The following is a 24503-nucleotide window of genomic DNA, read 5'->3' as shown; positions in this document are numbered from 1 at the left end:
GGCAACTTTACATTTCAGCATGGGACACCGATGACATCGACCAGTGAGCATCGCCCGCACGTCAATTAAAACCACTTCTCACCGTACCTCCTCTCCAGTGTGAGCACCCAAATCACACATGCTTTAACACGTACTCAACTCTACTCCAGTGGAAAATCGATTCATTCCAAGCAGATGATAACAAAGGCGGCGTATTCACCGAAGAATCTTCTTTCGCAACCCTTTTCCCAAAATACAGGGAGAAGTACTTGAGGGAGGTTTGGAGCGCCGTGACCAAAGTTCTGGACGCCCATGTGAGTGCTCACATCCATTCCCCATACGATGTACACCATCAACTCAGCACCCAGGGCATCGCATGCACACTGGACCTAGTTCACGGATCCATGTCCGTCCGGACAACACGTAAAACATTCGATCCATACATCATCCTCAAAGCGAGAGACCTCATCAAACTACTCGCAAGAGGGGTTGCGATCACGCAGGCTCAGAAGGTATTACAGGACGACGTGGCTTGCGATATCATCAAAATTGGGAATCTGGTGCGTAATAAGGACCGGTTTGTGAAGCGGAGATAGCGGATTATTGGACCGGATGGGAGTACGCTGAAGGTGAGCGTTGTATAGTTTTGACTGTGCGCATGTCGTCATTGACTTTTTACAGGCCATTGAGCTATTAACCCAGTGCTATATTCTCGTACAAGGGAATACCGTCAGCGTCATGGGTCCGTACAAGTCACTAAAAGAAGTCCGACGAATAGTCCTCGACTGCATGAAAAACATTCATCCCATCTACCGCATCAAGGTGTGTCAACTAACATTTGTTCTTTCCGCAGCTTTATTGAAACGTTTGCAGGAACTGATGATAAGAAGGGAACTCGCAAAGGATCCCAAGTTAGCAACAGAGTCCTGGGACCGGTTCCTCCCCACGTTCAGGAAACAACATCTGAAGACCTCCGAAAAGACGATAAAGAAAAAGAGAAAGTCGCTGCTAAGGAAGAAGCGCGCAAGGTTGCAGGCCTCGACGCATCGAGTTCTGACAAAAAGGAGAAATCAGCAAAGAAAGTGTACACGCCCTTTCCCCCGCCACAGCAACCATGGAAGGTAATTTACTTTGCTGCTGGTTGTCGAGTAGTGCTGACATGATGTCCAGGTTGACCTTCAGCTTGAGTCGGGAGAGTATTTCCTCAAACCCCATGAGCGAGAGGCCCGGGAAGTTCAACAAAGAAAACAAAAGGTGCGTGTTTACTGCGCGATCCGCAACAAATCTCATCTTATCTACAGCAAGCTGAAGCAACACTCAAACGACGGGCAGAATGGGCAGAGGTGTATATCGCTCCCACAGAAGAGGCGGCCCCTACAGTTGAAGAGAAACGAAAGCGACGTCATAGGGATGTGCATGACGATGATGGAACTGCGAGGTCGAAAAAGAAGAAAAAGGACGTTGTTGCATAGGCGCAATGGACTTGTCACATCGTTTTGTGCGCGCATCGTGAACGCAATGCTACTCATAGAATATTTTGATGCATGCTGCATATTGAAGACATCCTACTGCCAATATTATGTTCGACCCATGATGCATTACTAGCGTTACGCCAAAATACGATAAAAATCACTAAGTACAAGCACTGAATCGAATCAGCAAGTGTCGAACAAAAAGCACGATCAAGTAGGAATATCCCCCTGCAGCCTAAAGTCCCTACTGCTCGCACCAATAGAGAACGAGATCTGGTCATCAGGCTTGCGCCACCCCTGAGCGACGACATCCCAGATAGACAGGTCATAGCGAGAAAGCGTGATCGAGGCTTGTTCTGTGCTTGACGGTGAGATTTCGACGTTTGTGAAGCCCTTTAGGACTGATGGAGGCTCGCTAGCGGAAGACGGGAAGTGAATGTAAAGCTGAGGAATCTATTCGTGTAACTTTGGCGTAAGCATTGGATAATGAAGCTAATGGGTGTCACGAACCTCCATTCCAGATACAGGTCCAGTGTTCGTGACCTTGAAAGTTACCTGGAATGCAGGCTCATGGAGCCTGGTAAGTAGCGATATCAGCTTGCAAATCCATCACTGGTCTTAATGAACCTCACCAAAGCGCAGTAGAGGACCCTTCAGCGATGGGCGAAGCCTCCCCATTCTGCCAAGCAGTGATCAAATCCGCCTGATTAGTATCCGAGGACTGAATCGGAGTCACGGAAAGCTCAGAGTACGTGAACGTGGTGTAACTCAAGCCGAAGCCAAACTCGAAGCGCGGCGTGATGTTTGCCTGCATTTAACCTTGTTCAAAACGTGAAATCACCAAGTCAAGTCAGGAAACTCACTTGATCAAAGTGGCGATAATCGATGAACAACCTGCGAAGTGAAATCAATATCAATGCGTGACCTTTGTTTAGTTGACATACCCCTCCGTGTAATCAATAGTAACAATCTCGCTTCCCGAATCATCAGTGATGAGTTGTGCGGGATAATCGGCAATATCCTTGGCAATCGTATACGGAAGTCTTCCAGAGGGGTTGTATGCGCCATAAAGCACGTCAGCGATAGCATTGCCTGCCTCCTGACCTTGGATGCCGGCCCAGACGACAGCAGTGATGTTAGGGTGCTCGATCCAAGGCTCTATAATGAGCGGCCCGACACTGTTCATGACAACAATCGTATTGTTGTTCTGCGCAGCGACAGCAAGGATAAGGTCGTCACCATTGTGCCAAGCAGTGAGGTTGTTGCTGGCTGGAAATGAACAAAGCCATTACTTAAATATATGCGAGGGACGTACCGATCTCCCTGGTTGCCATCGACAGTAATGTAATCCTCGCCAGAGTCGGAGTTGGTGAAAACGAGAGCGACGGCCTCGCCATACGCCATATTACCAGCCAGAGCGGTGTTCCAGTCGTCAAAGTCCCAGAACACGCTGCTGCCGTCCTGGCGAGCACGTTCCTGGATACCCTCTAGAGGCGAGATAAGGTAAGGGAAGTTACCAGTCCTATGTATCGTCAGTCAATTTTCAGGAAGAATACGAGAGAGAACACATACCCAGATCCCCAGCCCATGGCCAAAATCCCATCGCTTCCACCTTGATCTGAAAACTCGTTCGGGCCGGATTTGCCTGGACCCGCATCGCTTCCGATCAATACTAAGTTCCTTGGCTTGTTCAATGGCAGCGTGCAGTTCTCATTTTTCAAAAGGACCGTTCCAGCTGCGCCAATCTCCCTCACAAGAGTATAGTGATCAGCCTGCACGTTCACATGCTGGTTGGTCGCTTCGTCGTTCGGATTAAACGCGTTGAAGTTCGTTACAGGGTAGTTCTCGTCCTGGTGAAGGAAGTACCAAGCAGCGATGATACGCGTTGCCATGTCGTCCAGGCGAGCCATGCTGATGTAGCCGTCGTTCACATAGTCCGTGAGGTTGCCACCGAAGTAAGAATCACCCGAGTCAAAGGTGATATCGCCGGGCATAGTCATGTCGAGCCCTGCAACAGCAGACAATGTCGACATCGTCGCCGACCAGTCAGATTGGACGAAGCCTTGAAAACCGTACTCCCGCTTCAGGATATCATTAAGCATCTTGTCGTTGTTGCATGCGTAGGTTTCGTTGATGAGATCTGCAATTCGGATCTCAAATGATGTGAATGATATATGTAGAACGTGATTGAAGCTTACTGTAACTGCACATGACGGATGAAACACCAGCCATGACGCTGCGCAAGAACGGGTGCGCGTAAATCTCATGTTGAGTGCGGTCATCAACATTTGAAGATTCTGATGTGCGGAAGTGCTCCTGCTCACTAGAATGACAGATGAGTGCAAATGCAAATGAACATAATAGAAGACAAACTTATTGATGAAGTGCTTGGCGGTGGCTTGTACTCCGGCGTTTTGCAAGCCCAGAATTGTCTCATATGCGGATTCGCCGGTCAGGAAAGGGTCTGCACCGAAGCCCTCCCAGTTACGGCCGCCTTGAGCGACGCGACCCATATTCATCATGGGACCAAGGGCAATGTTGACGCCCTTGCCCTTGAACTCCTGACCCAAAGCCAGGCCACGAGCACGCATTAGAGGGCGATTCCAACTGTGATAGATATTATGGTAGATATCAGACAGGTTATATCGGTGAACTTGGAGATGACTTACGTGGACGCTACCTGAATGCCGGCTGGGAACGCAGTTGCGTAGTCGGCAAAACGAACAGCGAGAGGCGAGTCCTAGCGAATTGTGAGACAAATACCTCATCAATTCAACTTACGCACCTCAAGGCATAAACCGGGGAAGTTTTTATTGGATGGGATGTTGCCAACGCACAACCCATTCGCCCAACCGACACCCGTGGTGATGTTGACTTTTTCCTCGATGGTATAATCGGATATCTGAGTATCAAAGATGTTCAGCACGTGTCGACATAGAAATAGATTCCCAGCAAAGACAATCAAAAGAATGATTAAAATGAATGCACTCACAAGGTTCTTGGCTTTTTGGTAGGCAGTAGCCCAAGCAGGTGCAAAATCGGGCACGACTTGAGGATCGCTGCTAACGGAAGGAGGGCTCAAAGGATCAGTTGCAGGGTAAACTGGGGGGAGAGGGCTGAGAGTAGGTGTAGGATAGGGAGTGAACGAATAGCTAGAGAGCGGAACGGTGATAACACCGGTTGTGGACGCGCCTAAGGTACTGGCGGAAGCAGAAGATATCGTGGAGCTTGCAGCAGTTGATGAATAATTGTATGAGGTTGTCACCAGTGAATATGGACCAGATACCGTAGTGCTAACATTACCAGCCGAAGCAGACGGCGTTGCAGCAGACGGAGTCAAGGTCGGTGCACCTAGAACGAATGGAATTATACATGACAGCAACAGCTTGGACAGCATGGCGGCTGCACGCGTAAATTTCTGGGGGAGAATAAGATAAAAAGATGGAAGAACGACCAAAGATCATTAGGTTAATTTTATGAGCGAACCGAAGCTTTTGTACGTGGTTCGAGCCGAACGCGAGCCCGGCCGCGTGGAAACCCATAGCCGCTTCCTACTGCCAGCGCGCACTACAGTTGAAGCCGCCAGGATTAGAATTATATAGAAGCGAGTCAAGTTGAGATATTTGAAATGCATGCGTGAACAGACCGGCCGTAGCCACGGCGTCACTGCGAATCACGATGCCGCATCATTGATGCTTATGACCACGTGAAGCCAGGTATGTTCCCTAGGCCACGAGCATATTACAACTCTTTGCACATCATGCACGCAAGAGTCTCGTATGATCATGCCAATTAAGATTTCGTCGCATATTGAATGTTAATGTACAGAACGTTGTCACGGTACAATGATCAATTGATTACATCAGTCCCATCCAACATCCGACCCCAGCATTCCCTCACAACCCGATCTAACTCGCAAAAGCATCTCCCTTTACAATTGCACTTCAACTTCGTCAATGCTCTGAACTTTTTCAGTCCTTTTCAACTCTTCGAGAACCGCGAATTCAGTGGCAATGTATACTCTTTGGATCTGCAAGAAGGTCATCTACATCACGAGGCTCGGTCGAGGGCCGAGCGCTGAGCGCTGAGCACCATCATGATCTTACTTTAGGGAGTCAACAGTCGGGTTTCGTGCTCTATCAAATTCACATCATCTGTGTTATCACATCTAAATCATATCTCCGTGAGTCTCGGATGTCCAAGAGTTCTGCCAGATTCTGCCACCCCCCTTGCACTCGAGTTCTGCCAACAACACTATCCGGGCGAGTGACGACGAATATAACGAGACCGACGAATCTGCTGAAGAGGAGAAAGTGCAAGAGGGCAATAAAATCGCTGCGCAGCATTCGCTCCTTCCAGGTACCCCAGTCTTCCGTCTTCACGGTTCCCTGGAGTCCTACACCATTCCGTCTCGCCTCTACGTCTATTCCTTCCTTAAGGTTCAAGAAATGCTCCTGCAGCCTCTCTTCTTCTTTGCAGATCTGCGGCATCCCATGGTCCTGACCTATCCCTTGTTCGCACAGTCATACAGCAAGACCTGCCCACCAAAGGCGGTGCAACTGAATACGTGTACAAGGTGTGACAGATAGCACGCGCAGGAAGGGTGAAGCTTGGAACATCGTCACGCCCAGCGAATCCGAATGGGTGAAAAGGGTGGAGGGAGATGAAGGGGGATATGACGGAAGAAACGTCTGACGGTGACAAAGTCAACATCACTCTTGAAGGGGCAAGCATCGAGGACGTTTTAGCGAAGGGTTTTGGCGGCAAGGGCTTGGAGTACGAGGGACGTGTGACAGAAGTTCAACTTCCTTTTATACGGTGGGTTTTGCGGTGCAACGCGGTAATATTGGTTTGGAGAGGAAGTCGAGCGTGTGCTGATGTCGTCCCTGCAGTACGCTGAACTTGCTCGGAGAGTATTTACTTCTCACATGAGGGCATATGCGACCCATCCCTCAAACGAGAAACACGTCTTCCATGTCCGACACCTTCTGATTCATATCGGTCATCTCGCAAAAGCATTCGTCTTGCGTGAAGCGCCGAAGATGATTACTGACGGGAAGAACAAATTGACCAGTGCGTCCAGAGGTCGTGGCTTGTGTCCCGCTAAACCCACAAAGCAACAAGCAACAAGATGTCGGCGAACATTGTCCGTGCGCAGGGCCAGCTGTCGAAGAACCAATGAATTTCAGATTACGTCAGGCGCTGCTTTGGATTTACTTGTCCATAGCAATCGATTGTAGTCCAATGGCAGGGCTTTCGGTTTCTCTATTCTATACACCACTGGTGACGTGGTGCTTTACCAGTCTATGAGATACTATACATTACGAGATGGGCGAATCATACTTGATCTAAACAGCAGATGTAAAAAATACAGTCATGTCATCAAACTATAGCTATGAGTGATTCGCGACCTCTATGATAGCGCGAACGGGCTTTTTGAACATACCATTGCTCAAGAGCTCGAGGCTAGTATCAACAATAGATCTAATGTTCGTAGGTACTTGAGATAACATTTTTCATAACAAGGAGTGGAGAACATCACGTTATCTATCGTACCACACAATATACTACGTTACTTGCTGGCACCAATGCTAATCTCGCCTGCCTGTGGCTTATAAGCACACATTGACAATGGAGTAGGATTCGAGTGCTAGCGCTGGGCTGCACGTCAACAGCTCAAGAGTCCAGACTGAATATAAGAGAGAATTCCGATGCATCATGTCATGGACTAGATATCATGGAACATAAGGCGACATCAGTTGTGGCTCCTTCGAATAGTTGAAACACGCACCTTTATGAATTTCTGCCCTTCAGATAAGATGACAAGGCAAGACTGCAGACCCTTCAAACACCACTCCATTTCCAGCCAGGGGATAGAATGATTGTTCCAAAAAGCCTGGAATATATGGTTGAGCATGTCATCCCATGGATGGGGAGCATGCGAGAGATGTACAACCCAGTTGTGACAGGCGTACTTGAGAGCGTTGGAAGCTGATTGACTTTGTTCCTGTGCTTCATTTGTGAACCTCTGAAAGGTATTCATAGCATGAATTATCTCCCTGTCTGGTAGAGGATGACTTTTTGGTAATGCAGAGGTAGAATGATGCTGGTGTCTTAATGCCAGGAAGACTGGAAACATCAAGAAATCTGGCAAGGTCTTGAACTGCTGGATTACTTGGAAAGCTGGCAGTAAAGGCACGTCATTGATAATGATATACTCATTGGTTGCTTCCAATGTCCTCATGAATTCCTCCATTGTCACCCAAACAGAGGCAGCAGGAGTGGATTGCCATGCTTGACCATGGGGAGTCTGCAGCCAGTCTCTTCCTTTCTGGGTCAGCAGCCAGTCTTCCCCTCCTTGGGTCAGCAGCCAGTTTTGTCCTCCTGGGGTCTGTAGCCAATCTTGTCCTCCCTGGGTCTGCAGCCAGTCCCATCCTTCCTGGGTTTGCAGCCAGTGTTGTCCTTCCTGGATCTGCAGCCAGTGTTGTCCTCCCTGGGTTTGCAGCCAGTGTCATTCTTCTGTGATCAGTGGCTGAAATCGTCTTCTCAGGATCAGCCGCCTGAATGATTGTTCCAGCATCAGTGTTAAGAACCATGTTGCTCAAAGGGGAGAGAGACTGACTCAGAGGGGCTTGGCCTCAGCTCGTACGCTGTGCCCCTTACCTGAGTATGTGCCCTTCATTTTGTATGAGGTCCAATGATGGTCTGACAAAGTCCAGAGGACTTCTGGAGGCTGGCTACTCTGCTGGAGAGTGCTAGAGGACTTCCAGAGGAGCGTGGGAAACATCCGGAGGAGCGTGGGAGAGTTCTGGAGGAACACAGGAAGTGCTCAGGAGAGTTCCCACTGCAAGGTAATACTTCTACAGGAAACAGGATGGAAGGATAGGAGGTCCAAAGGTCCAGAGGATAGGAGGACAGGAGGACAGGAGGACAGGAGATAGATGTCCGAGGGTTAGGAGGATGGAACTCTGGGCAGGTCCGAAAGACAGATGTCAGAAGAAGGACAGGAGCTCGGATGGAGGTTTGGAGGATGGATACGTTGAAAGGGACAGTGATGCCTGGATGGAGGTATGAGGGACAGGAGGCCTGGAGAGGTCAGAGGACAGAGGTCGAAGGTCTGGAAGGAATAGGGGCTACATTGGATGAAGTCCAATGTAGAAACAAACAGAGGTAGACTACCCTAAGGTAGAGTTGGAGAGACAGGGATTGGACCTAAGTCAGAAAGAGGGTAGTGCCGGAAAGGTGGAGCTCTGGCCTAGGGAATCAATCCCTAGGCCTGATGCGGTAGGACTAGACTTAGGTGGACCAAAGTCCAAGAGAGGATTGGGCAAGTCTAAGTTGAATATTCAAACTAAGGAATACAGGAGTATCTACAGGGGTTATATACCTGAACAATATCTGAGGGGATCAGTAAACAAAGGAGCAAGCAGCTATGTATGAGCATGTGGAAACACATTAGTAAGTAAGATGGAACATAAGTAAATGAACTTGGAGATGAAGACTTGTACAAGGATCAATAAGCAAGATGGAAGAAGAGGTAACTGAGGGCTGGAAAGGTAGAGATGCCTAAATGGGGATAGGTGCAGGATCTTGGACAGAGGGTGGGAATAGGTCTGGAGTTAATATCCAGAGGTCCAGAGATCTGGGGATCTGGAAGACAAGGTGGATACAGGACCAGGATATGAGGAGGTGGATATAGTCCGGAATCTGAGATGAGGTGAAGTCCAGATGTCTTGCTGGATAGAGTGCACATAGGGTGGACAGGATAGGGTGGTGCGGATCAGGCTAGCAGTGAGGATCTGGAGGTCCAGAGCTCAGGGGTAAATCTGGAGTGGAGTCGATCCTGCTGAGGTGTGGAGCACACAGCGGAAGGGGATCTGGGAATGAGTTGGATATGAAGTGGGGTCCAGATGTAGGCTCGGAAGGCATGGGAATATGATGGAACATGGGTCCAGATTGTGGGATATGACAATCAGCCAGAATGTCGGCCAGAATATCAACTGGAATGGTGCTTCCAGGATCTGCAGCATTTCTTCTTTCTGGTTCTGCAACTAGTATGATCTTCCAAAGTCCCACCACAAATGTGATCCTCCCTGCACCTGTGGCAAGTCTTGTCTTCCCTGTGTCTGCAGCAAGTTTTGTACTTCCAGCTTCCACAGCCAGTCTTGTCCCTCCCAGGTCTGCAGCCAAGATTGTAAATCTGAAGTGTGATCTCCTCGGAGCCACATCATCCAGATGATAGCTGACAGTGGCTTTTGTTGCTGAACAAGGAACACTAATGAGTCTTTTAACCTATGGGGGTCCTCAGGTTGCATAACATTGCTTTGCTTCTCCAATTCTGAGAGTGCATCCAAAAGGGCTGTGCTTTCTTGAATCTCTTTCATCATCAAGTGTAGAGAGGCATCAGCAAGTAAGGAATGGGGTAATGACATGCTGTGCACTTCAGGGAGGCTGCAGTTTGAGGGGTCAGAGACATAGTCACGAATGGATGAGTGATATACATTCACAGGGAGACTGATGTCAGTAGGAATATTCATGACAGACCGTAGCTGTATTAGCATTGTCTGCATGTCCCTTCCCAAACCAGGACCAAGAAGTGTTGAGATTTGTGAGATGGGAAGAGGGTCTGTGAGGGTGGCGACAATGGACAAATGCAGGTATGCCCACATGGGGTCGGCACACGTGGACAGGATACAATCATATAACTTATACACCTCCGTTCCTGGCAGCAGCTCACTTGTCAGCTTGAGCATCAGCTGTAACCGATCATGTGGATCCTTGTCTTCATTGTCAATAATAAACTTCATCATCATAGACACCATGATGAAATGTCTACCTGCTTGGCTTGCCAGCCTCACAAGGTCAACCTCCAATGGCTGTGGGAAATTGGGATGGCGACTTTCCAGCTCTCTGAAGGAATACCACAAGAAAGTACAGATGTTGTTGTCAATGTCTGCACCATCCAACAAGATGATGCCACCCTCCCCAGAAGTTCTCATGGGTATCTCCCACACCAACAAGTGCACCTCTTTGTTCTGAAAGGCATTAGAAATATGAGATTCCAAGTGACTTGTGAACAGAATGTGGGTTATGGAAAGATCAGGCTCACGAAGAGCCTGTGCAAGGGAAAGGATGAGATTGGTGAGCTCGGGTTCAGACATGCATTCATCAAGCGCATTGACAACAAACAACAAAGGCAGACATCTGCGCAATCTGAGTTGAAGTTTCCGGAGGGGTTGGAGAAAGAAAGCCTCCATCTAGTTGCAGAGAGGTGTGTCTGGGTCTAGTAGAGTGGGGTTGTTGCGGATGGCTCTGTTCACACCTTGCTGGATACTTGGAAAATTGGTGGCAAGCTGGTAGACAAGTGTCACAAAGAAATATCCAGCTGTACAACATTTGGTGTGCTTGCACAAGAAAAAGAATGTTCCCGCTAGCTGCTTTTTGACATTCGTCTCTTTGGTCATTTTTAGACCTCTCATCTTCTCAGCTACTGTAAATGCAATGGCAGACTTTCCAATGCCAGCTGTGCCATGTAGCCAAATGAGTTTATTATTCTCTGTGTTGTCCAGGAATCCATGGATATGTTTGAGGAGATCCACCCGAGTCCCTTGCAAACATTTCGGGTGGGGCTGATGCTCACAGGAGTTATATTGAGCACCCTTGACAGTGACCTCAGGTAGCTTTGCCCAAGTTCCTTCAAGAACTGTTTAAGAGGTCAGAGAGCATGCGAGACTTAAGAGACAGAAGTACTGACATTGATTGCCACTCATTTGTGATGAAGGTTGTGATATGCGAGATGCAATGAACCAACTGAAAGTACTAGCCAGGTTTGAGGGTGCTGTTAGAAACCATCCAGGTGACAGTTATCTTCAGGGACAACGTATAAGGCTTTGAATCAAGGTTTGTAAGTTGTGACAAGACTTGGGTCGTGAAACAATCAAACTGTTGAGCGATGGAAAGAATGAAGTGTGGTGGAGATGGGATGGATGAATGAATGTTTTAATCTATTTTGTTATAACAAGCTCATGCGATGGTTGTGGAATGCAGTTGAAGGACAAGTGAGTGGGTGCTTGTCTGATTGCACATATGAGGATGTACACAAGGTTGCTGTGCATGCCAACATTATTGCTAGCCAGTCAGCATCTGCTACTGCACAGCCAGTCAGAATGACATGTAGCCTCCAGAAATTGAGAGAGATATTAGGAGTTGTGATCTAGTGTGGGCAAGGTGCAAATAGTACTTGAATTCGAGTACTAGGCTGGTCATGAGTCTAGGATTTGAGCTTGACTGGACAATTAGCTCTATAAGATGTACATTTGAATTGATGTCTACAATACAGTGGCTCAAAAAACTGTCCGCATGTTTTGACATTTTTCACTATCTATGATATTGTGTGAGAACTCACAAATGCCTCAAGGACATGCTTATACCACATTGTAGTATGGCTTCAGGAGAAGGCTTACAAAATCATGACTCATGCGGACAGTTTTTTGAGCACATATTAAAACTATATAAATCATCATTTATGACACCATAAAAATCATGCCACCATTAAATAAATTATAAAGTGGTGTCATTATGTTCATTTTAAAACCATATCTAACTATACAAACCAAAAATTTCCATATGTCATGGTTATATTCACCATGAAAGCCACCCCCCTGCTCAAAGGGATAATATCCTCTCTCTTTCCTATTCTGGCCTCTCTGCTTGTCAAATTTCCTCTAGAACTGGAGTATGCAAGTCCACTGTGGCCAAGTTCATCAAAGAAAGTCACACAGACAAGGAAAACTTCTGTGAAGGGTGTCCATCCAAGCTCATCTCTACTGATAGGAGGGCTATTATTCAACATATCACTACAGGAAAGGCTGATAATGCTGTCCAGGTCACCTATTACATCAATTCCACCATCACATTCCCTGTCTCTTCACACACTGTGAGAAACATTCTCAAGACAGAGGACTAGCACCCTTCTTGTTTCACATATATACCTTGCCATCTGACCCAATCCTATTTATTGTGGTCTTATATGATCATATAACATGCTTCCAGTCCATGTAATCCAATTCTGATGGGCTAAGGCAAAGGTTAGTCATCTCTGTTTATGTGTGATAGAGAGGAGAGCCTTTTCTTCCTTGTTACTGACCTGAGATGAGCTGTCTTGAGAATGTTTCTCACAGTGTGTGAAGAGACAGGGAATGTGATGGTGGAATTGATGTAATAGGTGACCTGGACAGCATTATCAGCCTTTCCTGTAGTGATATGTTGAATAATAGCCCTCCTATCAGTAGAGATGAGCTTGGATGGACACCCTTCACAGAAGTTTTCCTTGTCTGTGTGACTTTCTTTGATGAACTTGGCCACAGTGGACTTGCATACTCCAGTTCTAGAGGAAATTTGACAAGCAGAGAGGCCAGAATAGGAAAGAGAGAGGATATTATCCCTTTGAGCAGGGGGGGTGGCTTTCATGGTGAATATAACCATGACATATGGAAATTTTTGGTTTGTATAGTTAGATATGGTTTTAAAATGAACATAATGACACCACTTTATAATTTATTTAATGGTGGCATGATTGTTATGGTGTCATAAATGATGATTTATATAGTTTTAATATGTGCTCAAAAAACTGTCCGCATGAGTCATGATTTTGTAAGCCTTGTATCTCTACCATATCTTCACCGATTCCCACGGTGTAGGGCTCAAATGAAAGCCCTGAAGCCATACTACAATGTGGTATAAGCATGTCCTTGAGGCATTTGTGAGTTCTCACACAATATCATAGATAGTGAAAAATGTCAAAACATGCGGACAGTTTTTTGAGCCACTGTATATGTTGAAGTTTCTGGATGAGCATTGAGCACCATGTAGGGTCCACTGTATCACAGCATGAATTTGGTGACACAGTTGTTGCCTTTTTGGATGTACTCTCGACAATGGTGTTTGGTTGCAAGCAGCACCTGATCGCCCGTTTTGAAGGTCATAGGCAGCGCCTGATGCTTATTGACCTGTGTAGCTTGGGCTGCCTTCGCTGTGAGTAAGTTATCTTGTGCCTCCAAAAGGTCATGTTCAAGCTGTGAAAGCAGTTTCATGGCATGCTCTTCTTCAGACTCATTTGTACCAGGTACAGCTGTGACCACTAGGGGTGGTAGCATACATGGCCGTTGTCCCAGGTGCAGCTGAAATGGCGAGAAGCCAGTGCTTGCGTTCACTGTATTCATGATCTGAAAATGTACCTGGGCAAGTGCATGAACCCAACCCTTGTGATTGCAGTTGATGTAATGACATAAGCACTGATTGACCATTTTGTTGGTGTGTTCACTTGCTCCATCTGTTTCTGGGTGGTAGGCCATTGACATCTTTAACTTAATACCCGTTAGTTTGTGTAAGGCACACCAAAACTTGGATAGGAAAATCTTATCCCAATCTGAAATAATTTCCGTTGGCAGTCTGTTTTCACAGTACCAATGATCAAAAAATAGTGTTGCAAAGTGTTTGGCTGAGATGTTGTCCTTACATGGCACCAGTTGGACATCTGCATTCAAACAGTCTGTCATTGAAATCAGCATGTTGTATCCACTGTCCTCTGGTAGTGGTCCAATGAAGTCGATCACTATGGAGTCACCACATGCTTCGGGGATTAGCAGTGGATGTAATGGCCCTGCTGTCCCCGTTGTCCTTGACTTGTTGCGCATGCATTCAGTGCATGATGGGATATATGAGTCAATCAAATCCTTCTGCATGTTTGGCCAATAGTAGGCAACACGTAAGATTTATCTGCACCAAAGTGGCCAGCAGCAGTCATGAGCAGCATGAAAAAGATGCTCATGCAGGTTGTCCACTCGCAGAACCACCAGCTGATCTGTGATGTAAAACAGGCCATCGCTATCCTTTCGCAACCCTGGCAAGGAGTCAACAAGGTCGTCCAGCCATCAGCACCAAGTGTCCTCATTGTATCCCTGAATAATCATTTTCACAAGGCCAAGTCGCTTTGAATGGTGAGTATCACTGCGCAAACTTCAGTGATGTCCTCTGAATTTCTCCAGTGTGACAACACATCTGCAGCTTCGTTATCCTCACCCTTGATGTAGTTGATCATGATATCATATTGGGACATATATTCTGCCCACTGTGCCTGCTGTCAAGACAGATCACACTGGTTTTGGAAGTTCTGTAGCATTTGGTGGTCAGTATATACATCAACGTGTGCACCAAGCAGTTCCAATTGCCATTTCTTTAATGCGTGAATGATCGCCAACAGTTCTTTCTCATGCACAGGGTAGTTCAGTTCAGCTGTTTGCAGCTGTGTTGAATTAAACACCACTGGTCTAGCAGATTCCTGTGTATGGCCCCATGATAACATAGCACTGGTTGCATAGTCAGACGCATCGCACATCAAGAAGATTTTGTTATTGCCCGGCTCATCGTGATTAATCGTGGTCAGACATTGAGGACTCACAATAAGCTCCTTGATAGCATTAAAGGCAACTTCATGCTCACTTGTCCATGTGGGAAATTTCACCTCTGAGGCTTTTGTGGTCAGTGGTGTGAGGATTCGAGTGTGTTGCACTACATCCAGTAGGTGCTCAGCCAGATAGCGCACAATTCCCAAGAAGGAACAAGCATGCTTGGCCTTTCTTGGTCTGGGCCAATTCAAGATTTGTGTGACCTTTGAGTTATCCTGCTTCAATACCCTGTTCAGAGATGTAGTGGCCCAAAAAGTCAATCTCGTTGTTGAATAGTGAGGTCTTCTTCACCAAACAATACAAGTGGGCCTTCCAGTAAAGACTTGAGTACCTGGCAAATGTTCACCTCATGCTCCTCAAGTGTTTGCAACCAGATAATAATATCATCGAGGTACATGTGACAGATCTTGCCTATCAAATGATGCAGAGCCGATGTCATATGGTGTTGATGCACAGCCAGTGTGTTCCATACACCCATTGGCATAACCATCCACTCGTACTTACCCCATGGTGTGTGTATCACCAGAAATTTCATATCATCTGGATGGACTCATGTCTGAAAAAATGCGTTAGTCATATCAATCTTTCCAAACAACTTTCCTTTTGCACAGTCCTTCAATATCTCATCAATGTGGGGTAGAGGGTGATTGTCCGCAACTGTGTTAAGGTTAAGTTTTCGAAAATCATTTACCCACTGAGGCAGAACTGAGGGGTCCAGCTTAGAGATGATGAACGAAGGTGACAACCATTCACTATCAGATGGATGCAGGCAGCCACTTTTAATGTGTGAATCTAGCAGAGTTTTCCAGGCCATTTGATATTTCTTGGGACAATCATACAATCGGAGTTGCACTATTTTGTTAGCATCCTTCAGATTTATCTGAAACAATACATCACTTGGCATTGTATCATTGTGCGGAATGTCAGCAGGGAATCGGTCCTTGAACACCTCCTTATACTTAGTATCCAAACCACGCAATTGCTCCTGGTAGAGCAACACATCAATGTGCAATTGTATTGCTGCCACAACATCCATGCCTTTCACCAGTTCACACTCACCATCAACAATTTCTTTTAGTTCAGGTAAGACGCCCTTCAGTTCGTTAATGACATCTCTTTTCATCCAAAACAGTTGTGGACTGTCATATCTGCATATCCAGATCTCAGATCTGACCCTTATCTCAGATCCACATCTTATCTCCGATGCTATCCACATCTTATCCCCCTCCAACATCTCATCATTCAATCTGTCCACTTGTCCGGTCCGGTCCACAACTCATCCGAATCCACAACCAGCGCTCGTCTCTTTTCGGTAACCCCCTAACTCCGGTATTTCAGTTATCTGTATATCCATCCTGCTCCCTTATCCACTACCTATGTTTCATTTCCATTTCATGATCTGTGATCCATTTCTACTTACCAATAGACTATCCACATGCTTCATACATAGCCTCAGACTCTGCTGATTGATCATTCCGTTAGATACCTATAGTATATAACCTCCTGTAACTTTCTGTAGTACCTCAGTTTGAATATCATCTTAGTTCTGCTCATTCCTGTCCTCCGGACTTGAGTACCTCTACTCTCATCACCCTCCAAGACTTAGGATTGATTCCTATAGTCTATCCATATCCGCCTCTGTCCCTGACAGTCCATTACCATTAGTTTCTAGTCTGGACTCGTCCAAATTAGCCATATAATACTTATCCCTCATCCAGAAGTCATCCGTATCTGCTACGCTACTTGTCCAACCTTCTGGACACACTAGTCTTGCCTTCCTGAAATAAGGGGCAATACTTGGGTAAGGGGCACAGCACACAAGCTGAGGCCGAAGCCCTTCAGATCCAGTTACCCTTTGAGTACGACCTTAACATGGACCCAATACAGATGTGTGAGAAGGTGAAGGTGTACTGGCGTTCTTGGCTGCAAGAGATCATAATTAGTGTCTTTAGCAATGCAAGTATGTAGCTCATGATATATGACAATTTGATTATGCTGGAGGAATGGTCCTCCCAGTAACAAGGAAGTACAAAGGTTTGGTGCAATGAGCACACAGTACAGTGTGTGACTTGTAAACTTGGTCCAGTGATGTACATGATATCTTCACGTATTGAGAAAGAGGGAATGATTCTTTGCCATGAGACAGTGCAAGCGAGATGGGTATAGGCTTTGTGAGTTGACACCAGCATAATCCAAGTTTCTTGACCAGTTCTTCACCAATCAGAACTAAAGAGGATCCATTGTCAATAAGAGCAGAAATGGTTAAAGGAGAAGAAACAGCAGGCCCATCAACCAGACAGTCCCAACAAAGCAGAGGGGTTTGTAGCAGAGCCATGCACTCTTCACCCAAGTCAGTACCATTTCCTAGCACTGCAGACTGGCATCACTACTGCCACTGTTTCAGCGTCTTCATCAATGTCAACTGCTGCAACTATGTCCTTCTTCTTCAATTTCTTTGCCAAAACTGCAGATGCTGTGAGTGTCTTGTATGTGGTGCCATCTGGGAATCCCTTTGGGCAGTTAGATGAAGTATGGCCAGCAAATGGTTCTCAGCACTTGAAGCAACCATCATTGTCACGCAACAGTTGCCTTTCAGTATCAGTTAGGGTAGGCAGTTAAGTGAATGTTTTTGAATGTGCATGTGCGCTACTGTTTTTGATGGTCAATCACACATTCGAGTTCCCCTTTTTGTTATTGGAGGCGTGAGCACATTCATTGTGTAGTGCCACTTCTACTGCTTCCTTCTGTCTTGCAAGGTAACACAGCCATTTTTCATCAAGAATGCGGACCTTTTCAATCCATTTGCATAAGTTTTCCTTGACGATATTTTCTGCATAGGTAATCAGCAGCAAGATCAACATTCATATGTAACTCAAGGTGGTAGAGGATGTTGACTTCAGGAAGATGAGATGCCATCCCCCTAAGAAGCGTATTCTGGCTTTGCACATCTATAGCCCACTCGCTGAAGGCACGCTGTCCTTGCCTAGATGCCAACATCTTCCTCCTCACAGTATCTGCCCAGCCTATGGGAAGCCAAACACTGCAAACTTCAGCCATATATTCTTTGAACATCATCACATCAATTTCTTCTTGGTTCGTAATATACCAGTCTTGGATGTGTGGATCTTGCATTCCCCAAGCGACCTTCTTCACCATTTCTTCCTCAGGGACATCCTTGTGAATGAAGAACTGGGTACACCCCATCTCCCATGACCATAAGGCCTCGGGCGTCACTTCTCCAGCCGTGAGGAAAGGAGGTTTGCTCGCAGAAGATTGTTCTGAATGTGCCGTTTTAGATGCGGACATGATGGATGTTATTGGTGTATAATCAGAGTCACTTGATTCAGAGTCAGTGCATATATGCGCACTACTCGGTGTGAGAACACTGGGGCTCTCCAGAGAACAAGTTGTAATTGGTGACGAAAGTCGGTCAGGTGATGACACACAGTCCAGTGATGATACATGATCCAGTGAGGTGTCAGGTATGTTGGCAACTGTTCTTCCAAGCTTTGAATGACTTCTTGTCGTGATGGAAGACAAAGGTACAGGAATATGGGAGTGGCAGGGAGGCAGTTTGTAAGTTGTAAAATCAGCAGGTTGACCAGATGCGGTCAATACCCGACAGTACAGTTCATTTAGGTAACAGTAGAATCAGTGACAACAGAGGCAATTAAATGCTCAACTGAATGTTAAAAAAAAGTGGAAGGCTGTTACAATAAACAGCCAACACTAAGCAGTCAGTCGGACAGAGATAACGTGGATGAGCATATGTATTTGACGGTACAGTAAGAGAGATAAAAAATGTGTGTACAGGAGTGACGCAGTTTAGATATCTAATGGTCCAAACAGCGAACAACAACCTGCGGTGTCCAATGATGACGAAGACGACGTCATGTGTAGTAAGCGTCATGCTTACACTCGGGTGGTAGTCCTGATGTACAATGACTACTACACCACGACAGCTACCTCAATTTGTCTGAAAGTAACGTAAATCTACTTGTTTTCATGTGTACCTTAATCCTTGCTGGCCAAAATGTTAAAAATCCGAAGTTCAAAATTTTCGTTGCAAGAATCAGAAACATCACAAGAAAAACAGTAACTGGAGCCTAGCCAGGCACTGTGGTATGCCTGGTGCCCCAAATGACATGACAGAGCTGCGGGAGGTTGCTCTTGCCCCTCCAGCATAGCTGAAACATGCAAGGACTTCGGCCGTCACACGTCAAGTACTAATGCATAAATGGGCCAGTGCTTCACAGGAATCACAGCAAACACTGCTTGTTGTGCCTCTTCTAATTTGTGCAAAAATTCAACAAAGTGTAGAAAATAGTAGTGCTATACCTATATATAAGCACCCAATATCTGCGGTACATAAGATTGACTTTGAAACATCTCCCAAAAAAACCTGAAATTGGTCAAAACACAGCATGTTACTTTCTAAGGAGTTATGGTCTGTTGTGGTAGCATATTTCTGACAGGGCTGTACAGAAGGGCTGGATTTGAATTATGTGCTTCTTACACTGTGCGGCCCGTCAGGCTCCAAGTATGTCGTTCAACATCGGCAATGGCTTTACTCTCTGCACCTCGCGCAGGCATACTTTACCTCAACTGATTCCTGAACAAGCGAGCCGTACCACAGAATGCTATAGCTAACCCTGGTGGGGCTATAGAGCAATGTTCAAATTGAACTTTTGTATGCGGGGTCAGGGGGGAAAAGAGACTCATTAGCCTTTCCACTTTGGTCCTGGGCAGTTACTTACCATAGCACTTATCCAGTGGCACCAGTGCAACATATAAGCGCTCTCCCTCGCAGATATATACAGTCGTGGCTATGGACCTGTACCCACTAGAGCCCACCTAAATTCCATATCTCTTCCAGAACAGGTTCGTACGATCTATATCTCACTCTAGCAGCTCATACTATATGTAGCCTGCTGACTTGTCTCTCTACCGTAGATGGCCACCTGTCTGTGATGGCGCCGATTCAAAATCCCACCGGATCCTCTACCAATCAATCAGCCGCTGATTTCGAGCCTGACGAACAATGGAAGAGTCAACTCAAAGTTGACATCGAGAGCAACTTGCGTTCCATGGTCGATGAAGCCAAACAGAACCTACATGATACCCTGAAGAAAGCCCCAGTCAGCATTGTCGAGCGCAAACGCTTGACCGAGGAACACCTCACTACCATGAAGAATATCTGTAATCTTGCTGAGGGGCAATTCCGTATCTCCCTAGAACGTGAACGCCAAGTACGCCGTTGGGCCGCCGGTCAGGTCTTAGATCAGGAATGGTCGGACACCATGCGAAAGGAGCAACAAGCTATCCTAGACAATATTGAAAGAAATCACAAAGACAAAGCTACTCATTCTTCTCAGCCTATCGCAGATCCTTCGATATCCCGTTCTAACCGTCCTCCAGAACGTGTTTGGACCGAGCACGAGCACGAGGCAGGTTACTTCCCTCGTTTATCTAGCCGAGAATTTGAGGAAGACCATGTGCCACCACCTCGCAATACTGGCAAGGCTCGTGCCGGGTCTGTCAGTAGTGCAGTGGGTTCATACAAGCTACCGTCCACGTTGGATACAACAGACGGAGGTTTTGAGCGCCCAAAACCTTCGCCTACCATTGACGAACTAGACGACATACCTAGATCTGCTCATTCAGCTACGGATGTTCAGGACAGCATCCGATGCGGAAGCCCATGCCACAAAGCTAGCATTTCTACTGGACAACCCCCAGAAATCTGGCGCCCTTCTATCACGCCTGAACAAGACGCTCAGATGTCTCGTACTTTCAGTATCGCGCGTCGTGGGAGTACGGCAAGCGCTACCTCTTCTTATTGGGCACCGTCAGTGCTCAACATTCCGTTTTCTTACGAACCGCATGACAGTGCGATGGAGAGAGAGAGGGAGCGTATTTCGGCTATGAAACAGGAGTGGAGCTCCATGGATAGAATGAGACAAAGAGAGAGAACGATGTCGTACACTTATGCTGAAGCTCGAGCTAGCGTCACAGCCACTCCTCAGTGGCTAGACGAACGTTATGCACCGCCCTCATCCTCAGTCGCACCCATCATCAGCTCCGCAATCCCACACACTCGCCCCGTAGAAAGCTCAAGCTCCACAGCCCCCATCGCATACACTCGCCCCGCACACAGCCAAAGCTCCACAGCCCCCATCCGCTATACCCGCTCCTCAGACAGTTCTCGCCCACACGCACCCCCACCATCAGCCAGCAGACCCATCGTCACCAATAAATCGTTCACGTTTGATGGTGGTGATTTTCAGGCTAGCCCGAGTTCCAAAAGCTGGACTGGTCCCTCGCGCTCTCCACAGGCACCAGAAGAAATTCCACAGAATTGGTGGTCTTCTAACTTGTGCGCAGGGCCGTCGTCGCAAGACATGCGCTATGGGTATAATGTGGGCGAGACTGGGTACTATGCTGCTCGGCCTGTTCATACGCATCATGAGGTGTCGGAGGGGGAGCATGATGTGGACCTCGATGATACTGAGGGCGAGTATGATGAGGTGTCAGAGGGGGAGTATGATGAAGTGTCGGAGGGGGAGTATGATATGGACCTCGATGATGCGGAGTCGCAGGAGTATGATGAGCGCCAGATGCCTCAGAGAGAGGCAAGCGTGAGTTTGAGGAGCAAGGGGGTTGCTCAGCCTGAGCAGGAATCGAGGAGGGAAAAGAATGCGAGACGGGAGGCTAAGCTAAAGGAGGAGCTCACATCAGACGACAAGCAGAAGGATGGATTTCGGAAGCACAAAGATAAGAAGAAACAAGAAAAGTTCGAATGGGAGTCCTGGAATTGTAATCCACCGGGGACTAGTCGACCCACGCCACCTCCCCAGATGGCTACTTCTCAATCTCAATCTTCTTCGTCTTCTACAGGTCCTTGGCCAATCACCAATCGTAGTGACCATAGCATGCCTGAACCAAGTCGGCCCACAGATAGGAGTAGCTTTGGATCGACCAGCACTAGCCGTATCAGTGCTGCCTGGACATCCTCGACTCGGCCAAACTTGACAGCTAGCTCGTACCCACCGAGCACACCTAAGCCACCAACACTATCAGCCCAGCAAAATGCCAAAACGATACTCGGTCCCCCACCTACCTTCTTTTCAGAAGCGGAGTTCCACCGTCGTCAGGCTGAACAAGCTCAACAGCGTGAGGAACAATTCCGTCGCGAACAAACCAAGTTAGAGCAGGAAAGACTCTCGAAGGCTGTCAAGGTCAAACAGGTCAAGCAGGACGCTAGTGCTATCGAGCTCTTTGAGCGCCATCGTGGTCAGTGGGATAAATTGCAGATGTCCCGCATGTTGATATGGGACAATTTTCCATGGCCTGTGTTCAAACGCTCCAGCGGCCCCGATGATATCACAACTCCTGGCATCATTGCCTACATGTTGTCGTCTCTGCATCCTATCGACAAGTCTCCAAGACACCGTGTAAAGGAGAACATCAAACGGTGGCATCACGATCGATTTGAGATCTGGCTTCTACCGAAAGTCAAGGAGAGCGATAGAGACAGTGTGCGAGAAGCTGCGAGTACTGTGGCCAGGACGTTGTACCATCTTCTACGCTCCGGTACACAAGATCCCGATGTCTCAACCGCTAGCTCACGCATCATTGTACTCGAAGCACCGATATTATTGGCACAGCAGAACACCAATGTGTCATCCCACCTCACATACACCCCCATTCCAACTACACAGATTTCCACTTCACCTTCACCGGAAGCAACAGCAATAGTGGAAGAAGCTAGCCAAGAGTTGCCCGATTCTGTGTCAGATTCACTGGAAGATCTTACCAATGAGCTCCAGGGGAAGTCGTCTTTCCCGGCCGCTTCCGGAGGTTTTGGGGACATCTGGAAGTGTATTTTGGTCAAAGCTAATGAAAACGTCGACGTATGCTTCACTTGTGTTACCTCCTGCTGCATTGTCCTGACCATGATCCAGGTGGCAGTAAAGACCATCCGTGCTTTTGAGATGGATAACGAGGAGTCGAGGCAGAAGAAAGCGAGGGTAACGTCTCTGTTCCATGTGCCTCAAAACTTGTAATGATGGTTCAGTTTAGAGAGTGCGCCGCGAGCTGAAAGTTTGGGGCCGTCTCAAACATCATAGCATTCTTCCACTGTGGGGAGTGGCAAACGACTTCGGGCCCTACCTTGCAATGATTTGCCCGTGGGCCGTTAATGGAGCTCTCACAGGCTATCTTGAGCGCCAACAAGATACGTTGTCGTCCTTGGATAAATTCTCCCTTGTAAGTCTGGCATATCCAGCATCTCCACATGCTTGTTGACTTCTCTGGTGCTTGCCAGCTGAATGATATTGCGCTTGGATTGCAATACCGTAGGTTAATACTCACTGCACATTTTCAAATGTTCATGTTGGTTCAGTCCACAGCAAATCAGTTGTCCATGGTGACCTAACGGGGGTGTGTACAACCACGCAGAAGGTTCTCATTACTCACTTCCCACCTCTCTAGTCAAATGTCTTGATTTCTGATAATGGTCGTGCATGTCTTGCTGATTTTGGTCTCTCTACTATCATCGTAGAGTTCATCGGTACCTCCTATTTTACGAGCTCCATCCGAGGGAATGCCCGATGGGTAGCTGCAGAGTTATGTGAAGCACCAGAAGACAGTGAGGCCTCACTGAGCACCGAATGCGACATATATTCATTTGGCAGTATTACATTGCAGGTCAGTAACTTGAATTTTCCACCGTCGGATCTTATTCATATTTCGTTCGCTCTAGATATTAACTTGCAAGGTACCCTACTACAATGTGAAAAAGGATATTGCGGTGTTGAGCCAAGTCATCAAAGGGATTAAACCGGAACCTCCTGAGGAATCGCAAATAGCGTCTGGGCACTGGGAGTTCATACAGCGATGCTGGTTGCCTCGTGCCAGTCGTCCATCTATTGCAGAAATTGTAACATTTATAGTACGTGAACAACAAGCTCTGTCACCCTAGTCCTCTGGTGACACTGACAATACCGTGGTGCTGGAATGTAACAAGAGCTGAGCTTAAGGAAAATACGTACAATGTTAGAAAGGTCACCATGCATCAATGAGTATTTTCAAATTCGACTCGAAGATCATCTTATGTAAACTCCTCGTAAGGAAGGTCTTGTAGTTGGTTGGCACTTGATTTGACCCGAACGTTAACTTGACCCGAAGGAGCTGACTTCATTCGTACTATGGACACGTTGTCAACATGGTATATTTTCAGTGTTCAGCAAGCTAGAAGTACTGCCAGACTCCCGCGATTCTTCTTTGCCGACGAGTCGCCATAGACTATAGTTCTCTAGGCAGCTCATGACTGACTGGGACCACTCGCTTGGCGTGAAGAGTACGAACTTTTGCAGTGACAACCATGCATATGGTCTCCACCTCAGCAGGTTAGTGCCAAGATTATTAACTTTCAGTGTCGTCTCACACCAACAGGGCTGCCACTGCTTCAAGCAATGCCAATGACAGCTCGTTCCAAGACCCTACTAGTTATATATAATTTGACCAGAGTTCAGTCCTTGTCTATTAGAAGCCCTCATCAACCCTTCCGTTTGGATCCACTAAT

At 47.0% G+C, this 24503-nt stretch overlaps 9 protein-coding genes across 9 annotated transcripts; 5 read left to right on the top strand and 4 right to left on the bottom strand.

The window, feature by feature from the left end:
* The first annotated feature begins 269 nt into the window (after window positions 1-269).
* On the top strand, window positions 270-1848 carry BJ212DRAFT_1373958 (uncharacterized protein). The gene is made up of 8 exons (XM_041336385.1): window positions 270-293; window positions 348-539; window positions 576-608; window positions 661-801; window positions 853-980; window positions 1031-1100; window positions 1150-1233; window positions 1281-1848. Exons 2-8 carry the CDS (start codon window positions 384-386, stop codon window positions 1449-1451), a joined length of 783 nt encoding a protein of 260 aa, XP_041190324.1. The 5' UTR covers window positions 270-293; window positions 348-383; the 3' UTR covers window positions 1452-1848.
* Window positions 1281-5334, bottom strand: BJ212DRAFT_1465619 (glycoside hydrolase family 3 protein). Its single transcript, XM_041338966.1, has 12 exons — window positions 4444-5334; window positions 4237-4353; window positions 4121-4191; window positions 3825-4058; window positions 3650-3774; window positions 3024-3591; window positions 2767-2973; window positions 2396-2716; window positions 2315-2345; window positions 2084-2259; window positions 1962-2028; window positions 1281-1904 (listed from the first exon to the last, which is right to left on the bottom strand). The coding sequence occupies exons 1-12, from the start codon at window positions 4846-4848 to the stop codon at window positions 1662-1664; spliced, it is 2565 nt and encodes an 854-aa protein (XP_041190323.1). The 5' UTR covers window positions 4849-5334; the 3' UTR covers window positions 1281-1661.
* Window positions 5335-6123: 789 nt separating this feature from the next.
* BJ212DRAFT_1373942 (uncharacterized protein) lies at window positions 6124-6473 on the top strand (the record flags this gene model as incomplete). Its single annotated transcript, XM_041336384.1, has 1 exon — window positions 6124-6473. The coding sequence occupies one exon, from the start codon at window positions 6127-6129 to the stop codon at window positions 6349-6351; it is 225 nt and encodes a 74-aa protein (XP_041190322.1). The 3' UTR covers window positions 6352-6473.
* Window positions 6347-6571, top strand: BJ212DRAFT_1244991 (uncharacterized protein; the record flags this gene model as incomplete). The annotated part of the gene is made up of 1 exon (XM_041329643.1): window positions 6347-6571. A coding segment is annotated over one exon (225 nt), but the record flags the coding sequence as incomplete, so codon positions are not given.
* A 2665-nt stretch (window positions 6572-9236) lies between these two features.
* Window positions 9237-10612, bottom strand: BJ212DRAFT_1483602 (uncharacterized protein; the record flags this gene model as incomplete). The annotated part of the gene is made up of 2 exons (XM_041340641.1): window positions 9237-9651; window positions 9699-10612. The coding sequence occupies 2 exons, from the start codon at window positions 10610-10612 to the stop codon at window positions 9237-9239; spliced, it is 1329 nt and encodes a 442-aa protein (XP_041190320.1).
* Window positions 10613-10708: 96 nt separating this feature from the next.
* On the bottom strand, window positions 10709-11110 carry BJ212DRAFT_1277613 (uncharacterized protein; the record flags this gene model as incomplete). Its single annotated transcript, XM_041331377.1, has 1 exon — window positions 10709-11110. A coding segment is annotated over one exon (402 nt), but the record flags the coding sequence as incomplete, so codon positions are not given.
* A 6538-nt stretch (window positions 11111-17648) lies between these two features.
* BJ212DRAFT_1483600 (uncharacterized protein) lies at window positions 17649-18223 on the bottom strand (the record flags this gene model as incomplete). The annotated part of the gene is made up of 2 exons (XM_041340640.1): window positions 17649-17747; window positions 17813-18223. The coding sequence occupies 2 exons, from the start codon at window positions 18221-18223 to the stop codon at window positions 17649-17651; spliced, it is 510 nt and encodes a 169-aa protein (XP_041190318.1).
* Window positions 18224-19691: 1468 nt separating this feature from the next.
* BJ212DRAFT_499284 (uncharacterized protein) lies at window positions 19692-23038 on the top strand. The gene is made up of 4 exons (XM_041343346.1): window positions 19692-19798; window positions 19871-22830; window positions 22889-22947; window positions 23000-23038. Exons 2-3 carry the CDS (start codon window positions 19888-19890, stop codon window positions 22889-22891), a joined length of 2946 nt encoding a protein of 981 aa, XP_041190317.1. The 5' UTR covers window positions 19692-19798; window positions 19871-19887; the 3' UTR covers window positions 22892-22947; window positions 23000-23038.
* Window positions 23000-23900, top strand: BJ212DRAFT_1277467 (kinase-like domain-containing protein; the record flags this gene model as incomplete). Its single annotated transcript, XM_041331363.1, has 5 exons — window positions 23000-23185; window positions 23244-23274; window positions 23322-23359; window positions 23411-23626; window positions 23682-23900. Coding segments are annotated over 5 exons (690 nt in total), but the record flags the coding sequence as incomplete, so codon positions are not given.
* Window positions 23901-24503: the final 603 nt, after the last annotated feature.

The sequence above is a fragment of the Suillus subaureus genome (assembly GCF_016647635.1).
Source record: "Suillus subaureus strain MN1 chromosome Unknown BJ212scaffold_28, whole genome shotgun sequence".
Taxonomy (NCBI): domain Eukaryota; kingdom Fungi; phylum Basidiomycota; class Agaricomycetes; order Boletales; family Suillaceae; genus Suillus; species Suillus subaureus.
The sequence above is the reverse complement of the archived record's forward strand: the minus strand, read 5'-3'. Positions and strand labels throughout refer to the sequence as shown.